Below are 25,987 nucleotides of genomic sequence, written 5' to 3' on the forward strand. Positions count from 1 at the left end.
AATTGCTTCTTTGCTTTACACCATTTCAGCTTACAAAGTTATACAGGAAGGCTCTACTTTCAGAGAGCAGGGTAAACCTGTACTTAATTACAAGGGTATCAAAATATATATCATAATGAACTTTTAAATGACACTACTAATAACCACAAAAGAAAGCTTATCAAAATATAAGCTTGCTTACATATCAGATTCTTTCATGTAGTTTTTTGGGGAATGAGTGAGACACTTTTGAAAGCAATGCTAACTCTTAAAACTACTAATCAGATTCTCAGCAGATGGTGGTAAGGGGAAGCAGTTTTTCAATCTCTCTGAATCCCCACATGAGAACAACAACTAGACTGCAAAACCAAAAGCAAAGGACAACACTTACAACAAAATTAGATGACAAGATACTCCCATTAGCCCTAAAATACAAGAGGGTAGGTATAACCCACTAATAGCTACACACTCTGCATGGCATCAGGGTCTGTGTGAAGGAAGAAGGAAGTGACAGGGTGGCATCTGGATCAGAGAACAGGAGACCCTAGCACAGTGGGTTATTTGGAGATCAGTAGCTGGATCTGGGAAGGTTCTGCATTCTCTAAAGCTGAGTACAGCGTACAGGAGGCTTGTGGTAAGAAGGCCTGAGGGGCTGGGGCAAGCTAGCCCTAAGGAACTCCCCAAACTAACCCACCAGGGCTCCCAGGCCAGGGCCATACAATGAGGAAAAACTGCTGGGATGGAGTGAAAATGAGCAGAATAGGAAGAACAGGGATGAGGGAAAGAGATGGTCTAGAGCAAAGCAGTGGAAACAGAAACAGGAAATCCTATCATAGTTTTGAACACTATAGAAAAATAACAAATATGAATCTCTGTGAAATTAGAAAAGATTTTTTAAACTCTGCCTCGTTTAAAAAAAGTCAGGGAAAAGAATTTCTATAAAAATGAGCAAGAGGGTCAAATCTCATAAAAATTATAAGAGTAAAGAGAATAAGCAGCAGAATAATATCTCTACAATGAAAATATGCCAGAAAGATATGCTTACAAAACAACAAAATTGTAATTGATTTCAAAATTAGGTAAAACACCTTAAGAAAATGATAAAATATAGGAACCAACAATATAAATCAGAATTAGAATAACTCAGAAATGAGTGGCAGAACTCAGAAAGACATAGAAATTTAAAAAAAGATTCAGAAATGGAGACTAAATTAGAAGGAACATAAGAGAGAATAAACACAATAGATATTGATTTAAGAGAAATAAAAGGACATTTTTAAAAAGCAAAAAGAAATGAAAAATAAATAAAATAGGATTTGGGAGAATGTGACAAATACTGAAGACAGGCAAGGAAGACTGAACACTTGAATAACATAAATTCCTGAAGAGGAAAGTCAAAGTAAAGGAATAGAACAAGTAACTAAAAATACTAGTACAATAAGCTTTCCTTAAATAAAAACTGAGTTGAAACTACACTATGAGAATATTGATACAGACTACCATGGACTGAATATTTGTGTCCCCTCAAAACTCGTATGTTGAAGCCCTAATCCCCAATGTGATGGTGTTTGGAGGTTAGGCCTTTGGGAGATAATTAGGTCTTAAGGGTGGAGCCCTAATGAATGAGATTAGTGCCCTTATAATAAAAGATATGAAATAGATGATTTCTCTCTTGACCATGTAAAGACAGCAAGAAGGCAGTGATCTGTAAACCAGGAGGAGGGCCTTAATCAAGAACCCTTCCTGATCTTGGACTTCCAGCCTCCCAAACTGTGAGAAATAAATGTTGTTTAAGCCACCCAGTCTATGGTAACTTGTTACAGCAGCCTGAGCTAAGACAAACACCAAAATATAATCTAGTAAAATTACTAGAAAATAAGGAAAAGAAAAAACACACTTTGGGCATCTAAGAAAAAAAGAAAGAACACATAGCACAATACTTCATGCCAGAAGAAAATGAAGCTACATATTTAAAATACTTAAGAAAAGAAAGTGTAAGCCAAGAATTTTGTATCCAGAAAAAATGACTTTTAAGTATAAAGGGCACAAACTGCTATCAAAAGGATCTCAGGGAATATTACTCTCATGAGTACTTCCTGAGATCTAATAGAAATAAGGAATCTACTAGAAAATAAGCTTCAGACAACCAAAATGACTAGAGAGACATTGACATAAGAGACATTGACTAATGAGAAGCATTAAATTTATAGTTACCTGCAAACCAAGAATAAATGAAGTCTAAGAGGAGAGAGTATAATACAATATTCATGTGTGTTGACAATGAAGACATAATATATCCATTTTAAAAATGGGCAGAAATGGGAGAGTATATACAAAAAAACCCACCCCCAAACCTTAATGTTTCTAGGAATTATATTATAATAATATTTTTCTTATTTGACTTTTGTGTAACATGGATAAAACATGAGTAATTATGGAACATTATAATTAAATCGTTCCCTATATGCCAAAGAACTGGTATTATCAGCATAGAAGAAGTGGTATGTAAATATGATAGAGAAGAGGTTAAAGCTCTATACCCCCAAAGTAAGTACAAATATGGAAATATCAATATGAATTCATGAAATATTTTATCATCATATATAAAAATACATACATGTACATAAATACATATATAAACTCATATATACCTATATACACACACACACATATGTATAAACATATGTAACACAAACAATTTATCCACTGAAAAGGCCCAAGCGAGTAGTAGCAATGATCATTCCTAGCACCAGACTGTGGTCTTGAAACACATTTTCTCACTAAAAGAAACCAAGACTTCTTAGAGGAATGACTGATTTTAGGTCTGAGGCAAAAAATGCATGATGGAACATCCTGTAATACCTGATAGGTATCAAAGATGATTAGTATCATGTTAAAGATCTCAGGAATCAAAATGCTCATGTTTAAAGGCTCCCACTGTCCAAAGATGGGGAAACTGAGCCTCAATAATGATATTAATTGAAATGGATTTGGACTCATTAAATGTGTTTGAATCAATTAATTCATAATGATTTTAAGAAAAGAAATCGATAGGAAATCAATTTATTATACTAAAAGCTGTTAAAGAAATTATTTTTCCTGCCTTCTCTATATGAACTGTACCACTGGGTAAGTAATAGTAGATGAGAGGAAGTATCTCCTTACAGAAGCATCCTAACTAACAAATGAAAAAGAAATGAGAGAAGTAGAAAATGTCATTTTGCTACTCTGAATGAATAAATAATTCTAGGCATTAAGCATCAATGGCTGCTAAGACCACAAAGAGAGAAACCAGCATACACTCTGTCAAACACTAACTTTTGTTTTGTCAAAGGGATTGAACCTGAATTTGATATAGTGTCAGACGCCAGCTGCTCATTTTCAGGAAATATAGAGGGCGGAGAAATATGTTCAACTGCACCAATCCGCAATATGCAAGTTGTAGAAAACAATTGGCCTGGTTTCTTCAACAGAGAAATCATATAAATTGTAAAGAAACAAAAGGGATGGAGGAGGAATCCTATACATTAAGCTATATAAAATTTTTTTAATGAGTGAGGCTAAACTATAATGTCTAGGGATACACATTTGTATCAAATGTATATACATTTAATAAAGCCATAAAAATGCAAAAAAGTTAGAATAATTAGTGTATGGGAAAGGTTGTGATTCAGATGGGCCACATGGAAGGGGTCCTGGTCTAGATGACAAAGTTCTCTATCTTGACCTAGGTGGTCTTCCCCTTTATCCTGCCACCACCCACTTCCTCAGTGTGCCTCAATGTAGCATCTTGATTGCAGAGCTAATTCAAGTTAATTCAAGAATCTTTTGAGGAACTATTTGATTGCACGAAACAAATATGCAAAGGAAAGTTTTCAGAATATATCTGCAGTTACCTAAAAATTTATCCATTGATTCACACATCTGATCTTGATTGACAATGCTCTTATTTGGAAATTTCATTGGTTTTCTTGGTATGAAAGTGCTATTTTTCTCATGGCTAGGTAATTTTGAAGAGAAACTGATTCTATCTTTTACAGTTTTTGGTCTATGGCTCTGTTTAGAGACACTGATGTGGCTAACAGATAAATCATCATCTGAGGATGTAAAATCATCAATAGCCTGAGAGGTACAGTCTTCATCTGTTGCACACAGTTGGTTTGTTTTTTTCATTGTTTTTGGAAAAGTGTAAAGTTCCCTTTTATTTTCCTCTTTTCTCTTAAACCTCAGAGAACTAGTAGCTCTTTTCTTTCTTACTCTTGACTTGGAGGAAATTTCAATGTCATCAGATTCATCACTAATATCACTACTGCCTTTTCTTTTTGTATTAGATTTTAGGGTCTTGTTCTCAGGATTTAATTGTTTTGAAATTAGTCCATTTCCTCTGACATTGGTCTTTCTATTATCACCATTATTTCTTATATTTACAGGGTTTTCTGTTTCAGAATCTTCAGATCCATCCACAGGTGGTTTAAACCTTACCCTCTTCTTGAGGAATCTTTGAGTTGTGTACTGTGTGGGTAAGATGATATCACTATCTTCTGATTCTGTGACATTCTGTGAAATGCAATGGTGGCCAACTGTATTTTTTAAATTTTTCTCATCATCAGACTCAGAAGAAATATTCTGTTCTAAAATCTCAGTTTTATCAAAAATATATTTTCCATTTGGATTTAGGATGTTAGTGAATTTCTGATGCTTTGAAGTACCAAGAGAGTCTTGACTTTTCCGACAACCAACATCTTTGGCTTCTGTTGAAAGGCATGTGGGCTGTTCATCAGAACTTTCATCGTCAGAGGTAATATTTCCATCACTATCCTCAACTGCTTCACATTTTGTCTCAAACAATTTAGAGAAACCACACTGGAGTAAGGTAAGCTGTCCAGGATAACCTGAAGCTTTACTTGAGTCAGATGCTTTGTTTTTAGCAGTCTTTATTATTGAGTTTCCTACTGATTCATCTTCACTAAAATCACTGCAGAGATCACATGCTTCTTTTGCTAGTGGTTCTGCAGGCTGTTCTGGACCTTTGTGTTCTTGACAGTCAGGCTCCCTATCCTATATAAGAAGCAATGGTGGAAACATTAGAAAACGTCAAAATAAGGATATCAAATCTATCACACTGGAGGGGAATTGAATTTGGGCAGATAATTTATGTACAAGTATATTACCTGGTATTTTCTAAAACTAAAACATTTATTGATAGTAAACAAACATAAAGGATTTAATATTACAGTCTGGTATACTCTTTTAAAGTTGAATAACTTTCCAAATAAATAAAAGTTAAAACTAGAATATCAAATGATCAAATTATTTATAAGGAAAACACAGAGCAGCTGTTAGCTTCTATGATGCAGAGACTGATTCTGGCCTCAAAGTGAAAAGCACACAACTTATTGCTTACGACAGTCCAGCAGATACTTTCAATCATGCGTTAAAAACACAACAAATTTGTAGGAGCTAAAGAATTCCCAACTGGAAAATGTTTCTAATTGATTAAAAATAGATTGGATAGGATCTTGACCACCATAAATAAAGAAAATATTGAAGCTATTTTGAAGTAAAATTTGCTACAAATTTAAATCCAATATTTACTTTTTTCACATTAATTAGAGCTAAATATATTCTCAGTTTCTGAAAACTGAGGCTTCATTAGTAAAACATTTTGGGAAAGTATTATCTGGTAATACTTCTGCCAACATTTGATACTCATGTATTTCTATAAATTTAGAAATATATTCACCCCATACTTGGTTATATAAATTTATAGGGGTGTTATAAATTTATAGTTATCATCACATATAGTTATCATACAGTTATATGATATACTGTTATATCATATATATATGTTATATCATAATATAGTTGTCATATAGCCCATTATATCTTTGGGCTAGTACAAAATTAGAGTTAAATCCCTTAAAAAAAAACAAACAAGAAAAAAATAGCAACAACAATTAAAAAAAAATCTTCTACATATATTCTTTACTTTTAAAAAGACTTTATGATGACAATATAGATTTTGTAGTATGTGAGATGACAAACTACCACAAGACAAAGGACTCAAATAAAATATCTGCTTGAGTCAGAGAATGAGTTTGGTGTTTGAATTTAATAATTTTAAATATACATTGATTGCTATTTTTCCATCTAATTTGTTGTTTAGTAAAAAAAAAAATATTTAGGTTGGATTGGTTACCTATACAGTGCATTTAATTTTGGATTTACACTTTGGCATAGTTAAAATTCCAGTTTGGATGTAAACACCTGGTGACTGCTCCTGAATTTTTTTTTTATGATATGATATGAAATATTAGCCTAAATTATTAATTTTACTGACAGTCCTCTGACTTTGTATCCTTGACTTTTTTAAAAAAAATTTTCTTTACACATTGAAAAATGAAGGAAAAGGAAAAGAAACTTAAAATCTTCACATACATGTTTCCCAGGAGTTTCTAGGCTACAGATTCAAAGATTGCTTACTGTTTCTAGTTTGTGTACTGGAGGTTCCTCTTTCAACCATGTTGTAGCTGTCATGATCCCTGCTTCCACTTGGCCTTCTCTCTATAAAGAATGCAGATAACTGTAAAATATAGGGTAGAAACAACCAGATAAACAACAGCAATGGCATGCTAAAACTTAGAGTTAAGAAAATTGAGTCCAGGGAATTCCCTGGCGGTCCAATGGTTTAGGACTCTGTGATTTCACTGCCATGGGCCTGGGTTTGATCCCTGGTCAGGGAACTAAGATTCCGCAAGATGCGTGGTATGGCCAAAAAAAAAAAATGAGTACAGCCTGCTTTAACTCTCTTAATGCTATTTTTCAATTTGCTAATTAAGGAATTCATATATATTTTTAAATGCTCATAGTTCTTAGGTAGTATAGAGGCACAGTGGAAGCCTGCTGGACTCATAAAAAATTCTTACTTCTTATCATAAGCTTACTTTTTCTGATAGAAAACTAATAACATTTTTCAGCAAACTCCACTAAAAGCCCTAGTAGGGAGGGAGAGTGAAAAAATGTTAAAAATTTACCCAGTAGTGATAGCCATAATAACTATGTCTATATGATAACTATATAACTATTGTATATGTGTAAATATTATATAATATTGCAATAACTGTAAGGACATATTATCAACATTTTAAATACCACAGATAATGTTGGGTATTGGGCACTCGATATTCTAGCTTATATTGCTAGTGTGTTTATAGTTCATATTCATTAAAATATGTTTATTGATTCCTTCAGTGTAGTAGACATCAAAATGAAAATATCCATCTAATATAAAACTAAAAAAATCTTAATTAGATAATAGGCTTGCTACATCTTTAAGGAAAGTATGCTTTTATAGCTTTTGGTGTATCATTTAGCAGAGATATTTAATGGCCTAGATTCTAGAATATTAAATTCTTCTTCAAAAGGAAATAAATTTATTTCTCTTTTCAAGGCTTTATTTGTTGATAGAACAAGGGGAAATAATACTATCATCACCAGAGTTACAAATATCCAACTTACGAATACACCAATATTCATAATATAGCAATGGCATGGTTCCAGTTACCCGGTATCCAGGGCAACAAGTGAGAATCACCCCTAAAGAACTTGAAAGAATAATAAAGAGTTCCTGAATTGCCATGAGATCTTTTCTTCCAGTGCCTAGAGGCTATTACTGTAAGGGAATGGGAAGCCTCTGTCCGAGAACTCCCTTTTATCTCTTCAACAGAATTCAAATGGCTACAACAGATGCAACTGGCAGCAACAGAAATCTACAAGCTGTCAGAACCCCTTTGTGATAGGTAAATGACAAGTCCAGTCTTCTGTTGACTTGGAGTCATCCTTAACTCCTGTTTCTCATACCCTATCAGATGATCCAGCAGCAAATCCTGTCAGTGCTTCAGGGCATCCACCACTACCCTCTGGCCCAAACCACCATCTCTTGGCTGGATTGTTGCAGTATCCTCCTACCTGGCTTCTTGCTTCTGCTCTTGTACTTCTATAGTCCAATTCTTAACATTTAGAATAGATAGTATAGATCAGACTATGTCATTCTGCTGTTCAGAACTCTAATTGCTTTTTTTCTTTTTTGTGGTACGCGGGCCTCTCACTGTTGTGGCCTCTCCCATTGCGGAGCGCAGGCTCTGGACGTGCAGGCTCAGCGGCCATGGCTCACGGGCCCAGCCGCTCCGCGGCCTGTGGGATCTTCCCGGACCAGGGCACGAACCCGTGTCCCCTGCATCGGCAGGCGGACTCTCAACCACTGCGCCACCAGGGAAGCCCTCTAACTGCTTTTGTTATCACTCAAGTCAAAGCCAAAGTTCCTGTAGGATCTGGTTTCCTGTCATTTCTCTGGCCCCATCTTTTGCTCTTTTGATTACTCCACTCCAGCCACTTTGGCTTCCTTGCCATTTTGAAATCATGCTGGGCATGCTCCTCCCTCAGGGCCTTTGTTTGCATTTGTTCCTCTGTCTAAAACACCTCTTCCTTTCTTGTCTCTTCAAAGAATCAAATGCAATCTCACAGTAGCCTTCCTTGGCTACTCCATCTAAAATTGTAATGCTCTTTCCCTGACAGTCTCCCTATTTCCCTTCCTTGCTCTATTTGTTTTTTTTTGAGATATAATTTACATATAATACTGTGTACGTTTAAGGTCTACGCGGTGTTAATTTGATATATTTATATACTGTAATATGATTATCATCATAGCTTTAGTTAACACCTCTAATATGGCATATAATTATCAATTCTTTTATGTGGTGAGAACATTTAAGATCTAGTCCTTTAGCAGTATTGAGGTATATAATAATAGTATTGTTGACAATACTCACCATGCTGTGTAGTAGATCTCTAGAACTTATTCATCTACTTGCTCTATTTTTATCCTTAGAATCTATCATCATAATACACTAACTTCAGTTATATTTCTCTTTATTATTTGTTTCCCCCAAATAGAATGTAAAATTTTGTAGGCAGGGCTTTTTGTCTATTTTATTCATTTCTGTATGCCTAGTCCTATGATGTATAGTATTGGACATTTAACATATACTCAATAAATATTTGTGAAATTAGCTCTCAGTATCTATCTCTAAAGGGAAACCATTAAAAGAATGTCAATGAAAAATAGAACTAAATTGCCCAGAAATCATCAGATTAAAAGTGTTCTATATATTCAAATTTCTACATCTTAAAACATTTTAAAAGGGATTTTTCTACAACCTTTAAAAATTAAAAATGTATCATAGGAAGTAAAATACTTCTTTTACTTTATAATATATGTTTCCATTATGCAGGGCTCGGACTAATAATATTTTAAAACATCGTTTGGCCAAAAGCACAGCATGAATCTACTAAATTCTGACTGACAACAAATGAGCAATTTTAATTCAAAATTTAATTTAATAATTGAGTGCCAATGATGTGCCTAGCAAGCAGTTAAGCATATTTTACTATAAACAAAATATAAGATATGGAGGGTCCTGTCATTAATAAACAATCCTGGAGGAGAAACAACATATATTTAGGACAACCAGAGAATAAGAGAACTTTCCGTTTAATAACTTGTCATATGGAATGTCTTATCTAACACTTTTTAAACAGAGGAATAGGTGGCTATTCTGATAAAAAAAGAGAACAAAACTATTTGATACACAGCAGAAAACAGGACAAGTAATATAATACTAATACATTTTACAGATAATGATTTGAAATTAGAAACATGAATATAGTACGTTGGGTAGTACTACCCAACGTTGGAGGTAGGATCTGAGGGGGTCCTGGAGGACAAACAAGGCTATTTACTGATTAGAGAAGAGGAATGGGAAAGAACAAGTCAATCAGAGAAATAGCATATTCAAAACAAGAAAGAGACAGAGAAAGGGAGACTTTAAATAGGTCACTCAATTCAGAATCAAATAGTTACTATAAAATAAAAACTGAGCAATATACATCAGACATTGTATAACAGTTGTAATATTCACAACATACAAATCATATATACCTTCCTCTTCCCCAACCATTGATGATCACGTTTGAACTGCTACTAAACTTGCTTAACATATGCTTACTGATGTTATGTGTTCAGTATGTAAATGTTCTCTTCCACCTCCCATAAAGATGGTCTAAGTTCTTTAAGGACAGGGACCAATTGTTCCTTTAACTGTTTTTACGGTACTATTAAATAAATGAAGTACATTAAGGTTTTACTACAAAGTCCTGGAAGTTAAGGGAAATATCCTTAAGTTTTCCAAGGCTCAATTCCCTCAACTGTATGATGATGGGATTGAAAAAAACGATAGTCCAGGATTTTATGATACTCATATCAATATTAACTAAAAAATAGGTTAATATTCTTAGTACTCTGGTATATTAAAGAATTTAAAAGATTTTTTAAAGGATATAAATATCCTGTTAAGAATAAGAAACATCTGTATCCTGAGGATGAACACAACTGGGAGAGTTTGAAATATTGGTGTGGAATTTTTATTGGGAACAGAAAACAAAAATCTCCATGAGACATGAGAGTGCATCTCAGGGAGTATTTGGTAACTTTTAATCAAAACACATTTTATATTTTTGTTTATTTAGGAAAGTCTCTTTTTTTAGTTCCTGACTTCAACAGCTGTTTTCAAAATAATAAATTTCTCTTTACCGTCTGAAAATGGCCTTGGAGGTCATACTGTCTTGTATATGTATCTGAATTTGTGTATGTACATTATTTATAACTATGCATGGGGAAAATCTTAGTTCAGAGGTACAGTAATTCATTTCCTATTTCTATAAAAGTAGAAATTCTAAACATAAAACATTTTTTAAAAAGAAAACCAAAAATTTCTCTGAAAAGGCACCAGCGATTTTCCTGAGAGAGAAATCCATGTTTAAAATATTGAAAAAAATCAGAGAAAAATTTCACACCTCCAGGATGTCCCTTGTAAGACAAGACCCTTGGGACCTCAGTTTGAAGAGATTATAGACTCCAAAAAGCTCTCCTCGATGCTCTTTTGATCCTTGAACTGCTTCAAAATACCGCTTGGCATTTTCACTTCCAACCACCACACAGTGAAGTTGCTATAACAGAAAAAACACAAGATGTTTTGAAGTGTTCGCTCCAACAATATGTCAGAATTTCCTGGCATTCCCTGTATATACACAGCTTTAGCTGGAGCAGGCAGAATCTCCTTAGGGAGGAAATTTTATTTTAATTTCCCTGGCAGATGTTGCCATTATGGTGAAATAATAATAATCTGGCCAGTTTTATTAAAGAAGAAATCTTACATTTCCTATTTTATCTGTTTTCTAACAACTGACTCAAGATCATATCTGTATGGACTAGCCACCTGATGTAAAATGTAAAAGGCATACATTTGAATACACTTTTCTGCTTTCTAGACTCTTATTTCAATAGAAACTACTAAAACTGGCAGAAATAGTCGCTACATCACCAAAGTTAAATTATAATCTAAAGTAATTATATAATAACCACGTTGGTATCAAACTAATTGTGGCCATGGTTACATTGTCAACTAAGAGCAAAAACCCAATCATTGTTTAGCAACATTGCATCTCTGAAACAATTCTGAACACAGAAAGAACACTGACATGGAACCCTTAAGGACATATACCACTTTAGTGCCAACATAATGTAATCTCTTTATTTACTAGATACTTTATTGTATATAATGTACATACAATTTGATTAACCCATGTACACTCTAACATTTCTTGAAACAAAGAATGAAAAATAACTTCCATCTATTGCTAATGGAAGGATTAGTAAGAAGCGATACTTTATGGTGATTATCATCAGATTGATTTGCACTATAATAATTACTTTAGGCAAATAAAATTATTATTAATAATAGCTACTATTTATTGAACACATGTGTAGCATTTTTATATTCTCATTTAATTCCTACAATCCTATATTATCATCTCCCTTTTAGAAATAAAAGAACTTAAATTCAGAGAAATTAAGTGCCTTGTTCACAGCTGCCTCACTAGGAAGCATCATTTCTAGAATTTTTACCTGAGTTTGGCTGAATTCAAAATTTATACTTGTATCAATTTCTCATATCCAGATGTCCCTCTTAAAACAAGACCCTTGGGACCTAAGTTTGAATAAGTTATGGATCAACACACCAACTTGATTAGTTTTATATCAACGTCCCAGAAATACGGGCTATAGTCCTGGAAATACAGAATCACAATAGCAACTGATGTACTTGATGGCCCAGTTACCTATGATTTTACCCTCACTACTGACTCTTCCTTAAACACTGTATTGTCAGACTGCTATACCACTAAATATAATCACCAAAGTAATTTGTAAGCATTAATCTAAATCTTTATAAGTCTCCTACCAAAGTTTTCTCACAAAACTTATAAAAGGCACATTATTTTGTACTTAAGTTTTCCAAAGTGGCTCCAGTAAAAGTGAAGGCCAGATGCATCCATCTGTAGGGTAACTATAACAAAATCATGTTAGAATTCAAGAGGGTAAGGAAAAAAATCAGTATTTGGAAAATGTAGCTTAATTTCTAGCTTAAGAAGAACCCATACAAGGCTATAAAATGCTTAGATTTCTTCACAATATACAAGATATGCAAGAAGCAAAACAGGAATATTCATCATGTTAAGAGTTCATGACCACTTCCTCCATCTTCAAGGCCAGTAATGAGGCATCTTCGTATCATTCTCTGACCCTCTGCTTCTGTTATCACATTGCCTTCTTTCCTTTTTCTGACCCTACTGCTACCCCTCCCTTTATAAGGACCCTTGTGATTACACTGGGCCCACTCACGTAATCCAGGTCAGTTCAGGGAATTAGGATGTGGATATCTGTGGGGGGCCATTATTCAGCCTACCACAGTAAGGAAGTGCAATAAGCATGATGAGGGCTTGTCAAAATGACGCAGAAGCCCCCTTGAAGGGGTTCTCACTGGTCAAAAAATGAGAGAGTTTGAACATAAAAATAATTGATATTCAGTGGGTTACTAAAATCCGTTACTAAAATACTATCTCATGAGTCCACACAGATTAAATAAATGGAAGAGAAGGGAAAGCTCTTTTTTTATGGTAGAATGCCAACAAATATAAAGGAAGTAATAATGGAAATAGAAAAATCACCGTCTGACAAACCATCATAGTAGTAGCCGATTCAGGCGGGAATCATCAATGAAAGCTAAGGCTGATGAGTACAAGCTTGATGAGGAACAGGATACAGCTGTCCGTCGTCCCTTGGTATCGGGGGGATTGGTTCCAGGATCCCCACGGATAACAAAACCCATGGATGCTCAAGTCCCTTTTATTAAATGGCACAGTATTTGCATATAAGCTATGCATTATTTCCTATATACTTTAAATCATCTCCAGATTACTTATAATATCTAATACAATGTAAATGCTGTGTAAATAGTTGTAAATACAATGTAAATGTTACGTAAACAGCACACAGCAAATTCAAGTTTTGCTTTTGGAACTTTCTGGAATTTTCTTTCTGAATACTTTGAATCCATGGTTGGCTGAATCTGAGGATGCAGAACCCATGGATACAGAGGGCTGACTATATTAGCATAGTCTCTGATGATCTCCCCATAAAATATATACTATTTTACAAATGAAAAAAGTGGTGACTCTGCAGTGCAAAAAGCTGGCAGATACAAACTTGACAGGTGATCAAGGTTAATATCACCAGTGGTGGATCAGGTCACCACCAGGTGCCTTCTGACCAATGCAATGAGAAGAGCACAGCATTCTTTCTGTACCACTCTTGCCAAGGCTTCTTGTCTTGAGTTGGAAGATGAGGAAACATCAAATGGACATATGTTGAGGGAAAGCATACACTAGGAAAGGCTTTATTTTTTAAAACTGTCAAGGTCATGAAAGACCAGAAAAGCCTGGGTACCTTAAGGTTGAAGAAAACTTAAGAGACACAAAAAGAAATGTAATTATGATCCTGGATTGGATCCTGAGCCAGAAGGGGAAAGGAGACATTGCCAGGAAAGCTGATGAAATCTGAATGGGTTCTATGGATTACAAGGTGATGCTGTTTAAGTGTTAAGTTTCTTGATTTGGATAAATGCATTTTTTTTTTTTTTTTTTTTTGCGGTACGTGGGCTTCTCACTGTTGTGGCCTCTCCCATTGCGGAGCACAGGCTCCGGACGCGCAGGCTCAGCGGCCATGGCTCATGGGCCTACCCGCTCCGCGGCTTGTGGGATCCTCCCGGACCAGGGTACGAACCGGTGTCCCCTGCATCAGCAGGCGGACTCTCAACCACTACGCCACCAGGGAAGCCCATGGATAACTGCATTTTTGAGAGGAGAGTGGCGGGGGGTCGGTAAGGGAGAAGCAAGTTGCAGAACAATATGTAAAATTGAGTGTTTATAATGCATAAAGCTATTTTTATATGTACATATAAATAGGACGGTGTCCTTATTTGGGAGAAAACAAAGAATTTAAAGGTGATAAATCTTCAACTTCCTCTAAAACGGTTCAGAAAAAGAATAAAGATCATGGCTGAAAGAGAAAGCAAATGTGGTAAAATGTTAACAACTGGGGAATCTGGGTGACATTAATTGGGAGTTCTCTGTACTGATCTTGTAACTCTTCTGTAAATACATATTAATTTCTAAATAAATTACATATATATGAAAGATGAATTTTTGAATGCCAAATTTTAGATTACATGCAATGCTCCAAACCTAAAGGAGCGCAGTTGCTATATAAGCAATTTTTTTAAAGTATAAAATATATTTTATGTTGTGAAGGCATTATCACAACAAACATAAACAAAAACATCAAAGGGCAAGTCCCCCTTGAACAACACAGATCATCCCTTATCAGTCTAACCAACACTGTAATGTTTAGGTTTATCCTTCCTAGATCTCTTTCAATGCAGTTAAAACTATTTATATATACATGTAGAAACAGTTTTATAAATAAACACAATTGATATACTTGTTCTGCAAGTTACTTCTGCCCCACTTAAAATGTCTTAAAGATTGTGCCACATCAGTACATTTGCTCTATAATCTTTAAAAAATTTTTTTGCTGTATATGGATATATCAGAATTTATGTTAATTCTGTTACTATTGGACATTTAGGCTGTTCCTTTTTTCATTTTTCGAACAAATACTAACAATTCTGTATATAAATCCTTGTCATCCTTCAATGTGCATATGTGAGAATATTTCTGCCAGGTAAATAGGGAGAAAGTGCATTTTAAAAATGCTGTTAAATTAGCTTCTAAAATAAGTGCACCAAGTTGTATTCTCAAAAATACTATATTAACACCTCTTTAAAAATATCCCCAACAACAATGAGCAACGCCAATCTCCTCACCTCCCTAAAAAAACCCCCACAGAACAAAACAAAAAAGTCTTTTGCAGAACGTGCAGAACACGATCTTATTTTTTACTTCTCCATTATAAGTGTAGTTAAGCATCTTTTCATATACATGTTAACTGTTTGTATTTTTTCTTCACTAAAATGCCTAATCAGTCTTTTTATTGGTTTGTAGGAGTTCTTTATATATTATAGATGCTAATTTATTATACTTATGGCAAGCATTTCCTCTGGTCTCTCCTTTAATTTGGCTTATAGTTCGTTTGTCATATAGAAGTTTCATATAAAAATGTAGTCAAATTTACAATATTTGCCTTAGAGGCTATATCAGTTTCCTAAGGCTGCTGTAACAAAGTACCATAAACCAGGTGGTGTAAAACAACAGAAATTTATTCTCTCTCAGTTCTGGAGGCTAAAAGTCTGAAATCAAGATATTGGCAGGGCCATGCTCTCTCTGAAGGTTCTAAGGGAATATCCTTCCTTTCCTCTTCCTAGTTTCTGGTGGTTGCTGGCAGTCCTAGGCATTCCTCAGTTTGCAGCTTCATCACTCTGATCTTTGCCTCTGTCATCACATGGCATCCTCCTTCTGTGTCTGTCTGTATCCAAATTTCCCTCTTATAAGAAACCAGTCATTGAATTAGGGCCCACCGTTATAGAGTATAACCTTATTTAACTTGATTACATCTGCAAAGACCTTACTTCCAAATAAGATTCCATTCACAGGTACCAGGGGTTAAGGACTTCAACATATGTTTTTTATTTTATTTTTTTTGGGGGGGGGCACAATTCAACTTCTAACACAGGCTTTGTTAAAGACTTTTACATTTATGTTCATGAGACATATTTGTCTATAATTTTCTGTTCTTGTAATGTCTTTGCCAATTCTGGCATCGGGATTCTTCTATCTTTCTAAAGTAGGCTAGAATTGTTCCCTCCTCTGTTCTCAAAAAGAATATTAAATGTTTGATAGAACTCACCACTGAAGGAAAAATTTCCACCACTGTGAAAAAGTTTTGAATTAAAAATTCACTTTCTTTGACAATATAGAGCTATGATTTCCCCTCATTTGAAGTTACTGCTCTGAAATATCCAGTATTGCTATTAAGAAGTTAGCTATCTATTTAATTCTAGTACTCTTGTAGACAATTTTTTTTCTCTCCATGAAGTTTATCTCTGGAAATTTTAAGGGTTTTACAATTATAGAAAGACAATGTAAGTGTGGATCTATTTTCATTCATCCTATTTAACACTCAGTGGGGCTCATAATCTGTGGACTCTCATCCTTTGGGACTTCTTCCTTCTCTTTCTTCTGTTCCCTTGCTCAACTGTAAGACTGATATTGGAACTTCTACATCTAGCCTTCATTTCTCCTACGTTTTCTTACATGTGTTCGTTCTACCTCTGTCTTTTTGCTCTGTAATCTAGAAGAAGTGCATGGCTCTTTCTTTTACATGAAAACTTTGTTCTTTGCTATTCAGCCAATTGCTGGAGTTTCTCGTTTTCTGGATCTCTAATGGATTTCTTTTCTAGTAGTCTTTTGTTGTTCCCAGGATCCTACAACCTCATTTACCTTTTGAATAGTGATATTTCTTTAAAAATCTTTTACTCTTTTCTATTAATTTTGTTTTCTCTGATGTTAATTCTTTTTTAGTGCCTATATGAGTTCCTATATCTCTTGTAATAAATTATCATAAACTTGGTGGCTTAACACAACAGAAATGTATTCTCTTATAGTTCTTACAGGAGGCTAGAAGTCTGATATCAGTATCACCAGAATGAAATCAAGTTTTGGCAGAGCCATGTTCTCTTCATAGGCTCTAGGGGAGGATCCATTCCTTGCCTCTTTTCACTTCTGGTGGCTGCCAGCATTCCTTAGTTTATAACTACATAGCTCCAATCTCTTGTCTCAGGGGTTACACTGGCTTGCCTTCTGTCTCTGTCAGATTTCCCTTTGCTTCCTACTTATAAGAATGCTTATGATTTAGGGCCCACCTGGACAATCCAGGCTAATCTCCCCATCTCAAAAATTCTTAATTTAATCACATCTGCAAAGACCCTTTTTACCATATAAAGTAACATTTATAGGTTCCAGGGATTAGGACCTGGTATCTTTGAGGGCCATTTTCATAGTGTTTATTTTCCTAAACTGTTCAATACTAATTATTGTTTTGGAGGGGTGGGGGGGAATATTCATCTGTCTTCAAATGCCTAACGGGCTTATCTAGGCCTACTGCAGTAATTATTCAAAGCAGGCAGCAGGTGGAGGGGTTTGCAAATATTTATTATTTTGGACTTTCTTCTTGATTTCAGCAAAAATTTAGAGCTTTGTTTCCTTCCTTCCAGTAGTTCTACTTATTGTTCCTACTTGAGAGCAGACATTTCCATTGTCTACAATCTGGTACAATGGGGGAAAGATCATAAGGGTTAAACCACCTTGTTAGATCACTAATAATACCCAAAGAGGGGGCATCACAGTTAACCCAAGGCTCCTTTCTATTTTTAGTATCTGTTGACTCTAAGCTTGGAATATTCACAAGTTGCACCTACCTTTTCCAGTAGTCTTCTCATGACTGAGTTCAGCTTTGTTTCTTCCTTCAATCTCATCTCAACTGCCCTTTGTCTTTCAGGGTTCCTTATCATTTTTGGCCCACAGAGAGAACTCTTTTTTCTTTCCAACATTTTTACAGAATTTTAAAACATCATTTTGGATTGTTTTCCTCCCAAGAGATTTGAGGAACACTTGTGAGGCTAGCGTGTGTTTGCCATTTGCACCCTTGGTTCAAATTCCAATCAATGTTTAAATCACATTTATGCTATTTCCTCATATGATTGCCATCTTATCTTTATTTGTGCTTATCAAGTTGTATGGCTGAATGTTCCGTAAGTGGCTTATTTTAATAAGCAATTAGATCATACAAAGTTCTGAAAACTTAAATTACCCTCATCTTCTGAAGCCTTTTTATTACTTATTATATATTATATAACAGGCCATTTTATTTCATTAAATGAGTCAGAGTAATAGGCAAAAAGGAAATACATATAGTAATTACTATGTGATTGAGGAAAGACTCTTACTTGTGACAAGTCAAAGATAGTATACTAAACAGCTGCTCCTAACATGAAAAAATAATATCCTACTTTTTTCCAAGATTAGTTAATGTCTGAAAAAATAATTTTCAAGTAGTTGTGCTATACCTAAGAACAAAAAGATTAAAGGTTTCTTACAGAGCTAAATGCTTTAAGAAAAATAAACACTGCTGTGTACAATTCTATTTTTAGAATTAAGAAAATAGCATAAATTTAAGACTGGATCATTCTTAGGTTAACTACCACCACATGCGGCAGATGTTTGCTCTTAAACAGATTCCAGCTGAATATATAGGGAGTAATTCAAATTTAACATTTATAATTAAACTTGAACCTCATTCCAGATCTTCTCAAGTGGGCAGTTACATACAGACTAACTAAACTTTATTTAGAGGCATATTAGGAGTAGTAATTGATACCCTAAGGATATTAAAGAGTTAATGCAATTTTAATGAATATTAAAAGCATCAGCACAGTAGTTAGTGCACTTGAGTTCTATTCCTATAATTTCATTTACTGGGGTGTCCTGGATCCCAGTTTCATTATATACAACATGAAACATTTGTATTAGATATCGCTAAGGTATTCCTCTCCAGTCTTCTTCATGTACACATAGATAATGGAAACATGTGAACATCTACTCGAAGAGGAGGTTACTCAAGGCTGGAAGCTGGCTTAGATAATCTTGCTGCCCAGAGAGCTGTAGGATGTCTGGGTGCACCTGTACCCCATCTGTGGCATACACTTACATCTTGGCCCACAGTTTGGGGAGCTGTGACCTTGCTACTCAAATTGTGATCTGCAGACTAGTAGTGTTGGCACTTCCGGGAGCTTGTTAAAAATGCAGAATCTTGCGCTCGACCCAGAACTACTAAATCAGAATCTGTATTTTAAAGATCCCTAGGTAATTCATGTGTACATTAAAGAAGTACTGCTCTAAGAAACTTTCAGCTCTAAAATTCAATGAACCTAAGATTTAATCTGTTTTATAGAAGTGTATTCTACAGTATATTTCATAATCTTATTAAATAAAATAAAAAACATATTTGTACACAAATTTATTATTAATTTTTAAAAACTGACAAGTGTTTACTTTTAATTAGAAAAAAGGAAATACATTTACCTGCTTGTATACCTGTCGTAAGTACATGATCTCCTCCACAGTTCCCAAGGATATCAGCCTAAGCACTTTGACATCTCTGCATTGCCCAATCCTATATGCTCTGTAAAAACATTAAAAACAAAAGGCAACCAAGATCAAGTGAAACAACTTTGGGTTCAGGAGGTAACTTTTGGATATAAAAATGAAATATTGCTAAAATTTTAATTTCAAAAGAAATATCTTATGTTTAGATATGCTATATTATTTAATAATAATGTAAAAACAGAAATTCATATAAAAAGGCCAGTCATTGAGGAGGAAAGTATTATAGAAAAAATATACATACAACTTCATTTCTGTTATAAACATCACCTTCTACTGTGTAAAAACTTTTCCTAAATTCAGATTTTTCTTTTATGGCAGTCTTAAGCTTATGAATGATTCCATTTATATAAAACTCTCAAAAACGCAAACTAATCCGCAGTGACAGGAAGCAGATCAGTGGTTGCTTGGGGGGGGGGCCTGGGAGGGGCAAGATGAATGGATTACAAAGTAGCACAAGGAAAATTTGGGGGGTGATGGATATGTTCACTCTCTTGATTGTGATAATGGTTTCATGGTGTATACCTACAGCAAAACTTATCAGCTGTACACTTTAAATATGTGCAGTTTATCGTATGTTAATTATATCTCAACGAAACTGTTAAAAAAACCTTGGAGGTAAAGCAGTAATCAACTGGCAAGCCTATGGAAGTGCAGATTTACAGCCTTCATCCACAGAGATTTCCAAGCAGTCTGTCTGACTGGATCACTCAGATGATTAGTACCCCAGGTGTTTTGATATGGACTGCAGTGCTAATTAAACCTCTAACCTGACTCACCACACTGATTAACTATAGGTCCAGTCCCTGTAGCTTCTCCCAGGTGGAGGTTTTATTGGATGTTCTGAATGAAGTCATCTGTTTCTAAATACCTGTTATAGTCATGGGGGATCAGGGGCAAAGCCATACTGCTTCATGCTTGAAAATGTTACAATTTGGGGGAAATTTAATTTTGACCTTATGAAGTCACACTGTATTGTTATATTTGGTGCTCCTTCTGCCTCCTTCACCCATTCCTCCTCACAGAGAAGGGCTTTTACTAGAGGACATCTTGGTACTGAAAATCTTGCATTCCCAGAAAAGAATGGGGGCTCCTGTGACACAGCAAAGCCAGGGGTAAGTTACTGCAATTCTCACTTCCATCCTGCAGCCTGGATAGAGAGGGACTCATAATCCCTTTCTCTCCCACAATGGATTTGGGTCTAAAAAAAATAAATATGTATCTAAGGAAATGTCTTTTGGGTGTAAGGCAATTGTTTGCTGAACGGGATAGATTCTGTCAGAATACATATTCTTGAATCTTTACAGACAAAAATCTTATAACATGTTACACTGGACCTATGCTTCATCATTTTCTAGGTCTATCAAGTATGGATATGTAAATGGTCTTTTATCATGCAAAGACAAGTGTCGAGAAACTGTTATACAGTGTGGAGGTCAGTATTTTCATTTCTCTTCTTTGCTCCTCCTGTCAGAGTAAATGGAAGGAGAGGAAGAGGAATTCTGTTCATTTAGTTTTACTGTCAACTAACTTTCACTGAAAGCCAAAGCACAGTGAACTGTGTTTCGAGGGAACACTGGGATAAATAAGTCTTGATGGCCTAGATGAAAAAGAACAAAATTACAACAAAATGTTGTTAAGAGAAAAAGAAATGGATATTTTTCTGTGGTTTTCATTTGACTATTTTCCTGGGCAGTTGTCACTGGCAAGAGGCTGGTTAAAAGTGCAGGCTCTGCAAGTCAGACTGTGTGGATTCAAATTTATTCTATCTTAAATTGATACCAACTTAATTTCAATTGCATTAAAAAATTTTCCTTTACAGCTCTGCTTTCACCTTTTATCTTATTGATGTTATAAATTATATCTTTATATGTCATGTATTCATTAGCAGATTTATAATTAGTTTTATGCATTTGTCTTTTAAATCCTATAGAAAACAAGGAGAAGAATTATAAGCCAAAATTATAATAATACTGGTTTTGATATTTGTTTATGTACTTACCTGTACTGGAGAACTTTATATTTTCCTATGACTTTGAGATACCATTAGAGTCCTTTCATTTGAAATTGAAACTCTCTCCTTAACATTTCTCCTTAGTATAGATCAACAGAACAGAATAGAGAGCCCAGAAATAAACCCAAGCACCTATGGTCAACTAATCTATGACAAAGAAGGCAAGAATATACAATGGAGAAAACAGTCTCTTCTGGGAAAACTGGACAGCCACATGTAAAACAATGAGAATAGAACATTTACTCACCAACTACAAAAATAAACTCCAAATGGATTAAAGACCTAAATGTAAGAATTGAAACTATAAAACTCCTAAAAGAGAACATAGAACAATCTTTGACATAAATCTTAGCAACAGTTTTTGGATCAGTCTCCCAAGGCAAAAGAAACAACAGCAAAAATAAATAAATGGGACCTAATCAAACTTACAAGCTTTTGCACAGCAAAGGAAACCACTGACAAAACAAGACAACAACCTAAAGAATGGGAGAAAATATTTGCAAATGATATGACCATCAAGGGGTTAATATCCAAAAAATATAAATAGCTCATACAACTCAATCAAAAAAAAATGTCAAAAAACCCAAACAATCCAATCAAAAAATGGGGCAGAAGAGCTGAAAAGATATTTTCCTAAGAAGACATATACACAGCTAACAGGCACAGGAAAAGATGCTCAACATTGCTAATTTTTAGAGAAATGCAAATCAAAATGACAATGAGCTATCACCTCATACCTCTTAGAATAGCTATCATCACAAAGACCACAAATAACAAATGTTGGCAAGGACGTGGGGAAAAGGGAACACTTGTACACTGTTGGTGGGAATGTAAATTGGTACAGCCACTATAGAAAACAGTATGGAGGTTCCTCAAAAAACTAAAAATAGAACTATGCTATAATCCAGCAATTCCACTTCTGTGTATATATCTGGAAAAAATGAAAACACTAATTTGAAAGATACATGCACCCCAATATCCAGAGAAATATTAATTACAATAGCCAAGATATGTAAGCAATCCAGTTGTCCATCAACATACAAATGGATAAAGAAGATGTGGTACATATATAGAATGGATTATTATTCAGCCATAAAAAAAGAATGAAATTCTGCCAACTGCAGCATCATGGATGGACCTAGAGAATATTATGCTTACTGAATTAAGGCAGACAAAGAAAAATACTATATGATATCACTTATATGTGAAACCTAAAAAATAAAACAAGTGAATGTATATAGAAAAACAGAATTACAGATATAGAAAACAAACTCATGCTTACCAGTGGGGAGAGGGAAGCAGATGGGGATGAGATACAGGTATGCAATTAAGAGATGAAACTACTGTATATAAAACAGATTAGCAACAAGGAGATATTGTATAGCACAGGGAATTATAGCCATTATCTTGTAATAACTTTCAATGGAGTATAATCTGTAAAAATACTGAATTGCTATGCTGTACACCCAAAACTAATACATTACTGTAAATCAACTATACTTCACTTAAAAAATACTATAATATGTCAGTTATATCTCAATAATAAAAAATGCAGAAATACAACTTTAAAAGTACACTAGAAGGAATTAACAGTTGATCATATGATACAGAGCAATGGATCAGTGAGCTGGTAGACACGGCAGTGGAAATCACTGAAGGAATAGATAAAAGAAAAACGAATAAAAAGAAACGAGGACAGTTTGAGACTTCTGGGACTACATCAAGCATACTAGCATTCACATTATAGGGGTCCCAGAAGAAGAGTGAGAAAGGGGCAGAGACCATATTTGAAGACATAATAGCTGAAAACTTCCCTAACCTGGAAAAGGAAAGACGTCCAGGTCCAGGAAGCACAAAACAGGATCAACCTAAACAGGAGCACACCAAGAAACATTGCAATTAAAACTGCAAAAATTAAAGATAAAGAGAGAATATTAAAAAGCAGCAAAAGGAAAAGCAACAAGTTACATACAAAGGCACTTCCATAATGCTATCAGCTGACTTTTCAGGAGAAACTCTGCAGGGCCAGAAGTGAGTGGCATGATATACTTAAAGTGATGAAAGGGAAAAACCTACAACCAAGAATACTCTATTTGGCAAGGCTTTCATATAGATTTGATGGAGAGATCAAAAGTTTTACAGACAAGCAAAAGCTAAGAGTTCTGCACCACCAAACCAGCTTCCAAGAAATGTTACAGGGACTTTTGTATGTGAAAAAGAAAAGGCTACATCTAGATATATGAAAATTACGAAAGGAAAAAAATCTCATTGGTAAAGGCAAATATACAGTAACTGTAGTAAATCAACCATGTATAAAGCTAGTAGGAAGGTTTAAAGACAAAAGTAGTAAAATTGTGTATATCCATTATAAGTAGTTGAGGGCTACATAAATCAAAAAGATGTAAAATATGATGTCAAAAACAGCAAACATGGCGGGGGAGGAGAGTAAACATGTAGGGTTCTTAAGTGTATGTGAACTTGAAAGATCAGCAATTTATGTTATCCTTTTGAGGAACTTTTGGTAGCCACAAACCAAAAATCTAAACACATATGAAAAAGAGAAAGGAATGCCAACATAGCTCTAAAGATAGCCATCAAATCACAAGGAAGAGAAGAAAGACACAAAAATAATTACAAAAACAACCACCAAACAATTAACAAAATGGAAAGGAGAACATACCTATCACTAATTACTTTAAAAATATATGGACTAAAAAAAAAAATATATATATATATATATATATATATATATATATATATATATATATATGGACTAGATGCTACAATCAAAAGACACAGAGTGGCTGATTGGATACAAAAACAAGACCCATCTATATACTGCCTGCAAGAGACTCACTCTTGAGCTAAAGATACACACACTGAAAGTGAGGCAATGGGAAAAGGTATTCCTTGAAAATGGAAAGGAAAAGAAAACTGGGGTGGCAATACTTATATCAGAAAAAATAGACTGTAAAACAAAGACTATAGTAAGAGACAAAGAAAGACATTACATAATGATCAAGGGATCAATTCAAGAAGAAGGTATAACACTTGTAAATGGATGTGCACCCAGCATAGGAGGACCTAAATACATAAAGCAAATTATTAACAAACATAAAGGGATAGACTGACAGTAATACAATAATAGTAGGGAACTTTAACACCCAACTGACATTACTGGACAGATCATCCAGACAGAAAATCAATCAGGAAACACTGGCCTTAAACAACATATTTTATCAGATGGACTTAACAGATAAATATAGAATATTCCATCCAAAAGCAGAAGAATGCACATTTTTTTCAAGTTCACATGGAACACTGTCCAGGATAGACAATATGCTATGCAACAAACAAATCTTAGTAAATTTAAGATTGGAATCATATCAATCATCTTTTCTGATACAACAATATGAGACTAAAAGTCAACTATTAAAAAAAAAAACCTGCAAAAACACAAACACATGAGTTTAAACAATATGCTACTAAACAACCAATGGATGACTGAAGAAATCAGAGAAGAAATAAAAATATACCTGGAGACAAATGAAAATGGAAACACAATGATCCAAAATCTGTGGGACTGAGCAAGAGCAGTTTCAAGGCTTATATCATTACAAGCCTACCTCAGGAAACAAGAAAAAACCCAAATCAACATCTTAAACTTACACTAAAGGAACTAGAAAAAGAACAAACAAAACTGAAAGATATGAAGGAAAGAAATAAAGATCAGAACAGAAATAAATGAGAGACTTAAAAAAAAAAGAAAAGGGCTTCCCTGGTGGCACAGTGGTTGAGAATCTGCCTGCCGATGCAGGGGACACAGGTTCGTGTCCCGGTCTGGGAAGATCCCACATGCTGCGGAGCGGCTGGGCGTGTGAGCCATGGCCGCTGAGCCTGTGCATCCGGAGCCTGTGCTCCACAATGGGAGAGGCCACAACAGTGAGAGGTCTGCATGCCGCAAAAAAAAAAAAAAAAAAAAACAAAAAAGAAAAGATCAATGAAACTAAGAGCTGGTTCTTCAAAACGATAACAAAGGTTGATAAACCTTTAGCCAGATTCTTCAAGAAAAGAGAGAAGACTTAATCAAATCAGAAATGAAAAAGTTACAACTGATACCACAGAAATACAAAGGATCATAAAAGATTACTACAATTTTATGCCAATAAAGTGAACAACTTAGAAGAAATGAACAAATTCCTAGAAATGAATAATCTCCCAAGACTGAACCAGGAACAAATAGAAATTTTAAACAGACTAATTACCAGTAATAAAATTGGATCAGTAATCACAAAACTACCAACAAAAAACAGTGTAGGACCAGACAGCTTCACAGTTGAATTCAACAAACATTTAGAGAAG

At 34.7% G+C, this 25,987-nt stretch overlaps 1 protein-coding gene across 3 annotated transcripts in view; it reads right to left on the bottom strand.

Annotated features, from left to right (window-relative positions):
• ERCC6L2 (ERCC excision repair 6 like 2) overlaps positions 1–25,987 on the bottom strand; it is a 140,388-nt gene that overhangs the window by 32,357 nt on the left and 82,044 nt on the right. For all 3 annotated transcript variants that reach the window (XM_089913020.1, XM_022558976.2, XM_022558978.2), the window contains 4 exons: positions 19,531–19,630; positions 10,891–11,043; positions 6,463–6,543; positions 3,876–5,037 (listed from right to left, as the gene is read on the bottom strand). In XM_089913020.1, coding sequence (XP_089769146.1) covers positions 3,876–5,037; positions 6,463–6,543; positions 10,891–11,043; positions 19,531–19,630 — 1,496 coding nt within the window. The remainder of the gene's footprint in view (positions 1–3,875; positions 5,038–6,462; positions 6,544–10,890; positions 11,044–19,530; positions 19,631–25,987) is intronic.

The sequence above is a fragment of the Delphinapterus leucas genome, chromosome 6 (assembly GCF_059928025.1).
Source record: "Delphinapterus leucas isolate spDelLeu-1000000601 "Yukka" chromosome 6, BTC_Dleu_Yukka2, whole genome shotgun sequence".
In the NCBI taxonomy this organism is placed as follows: Eukaryota; Metazoa; Chordata; class Mammalia; order Artiodactyla; family Monodontidae; genus Delphinapterus; species Delphinapterus leucas.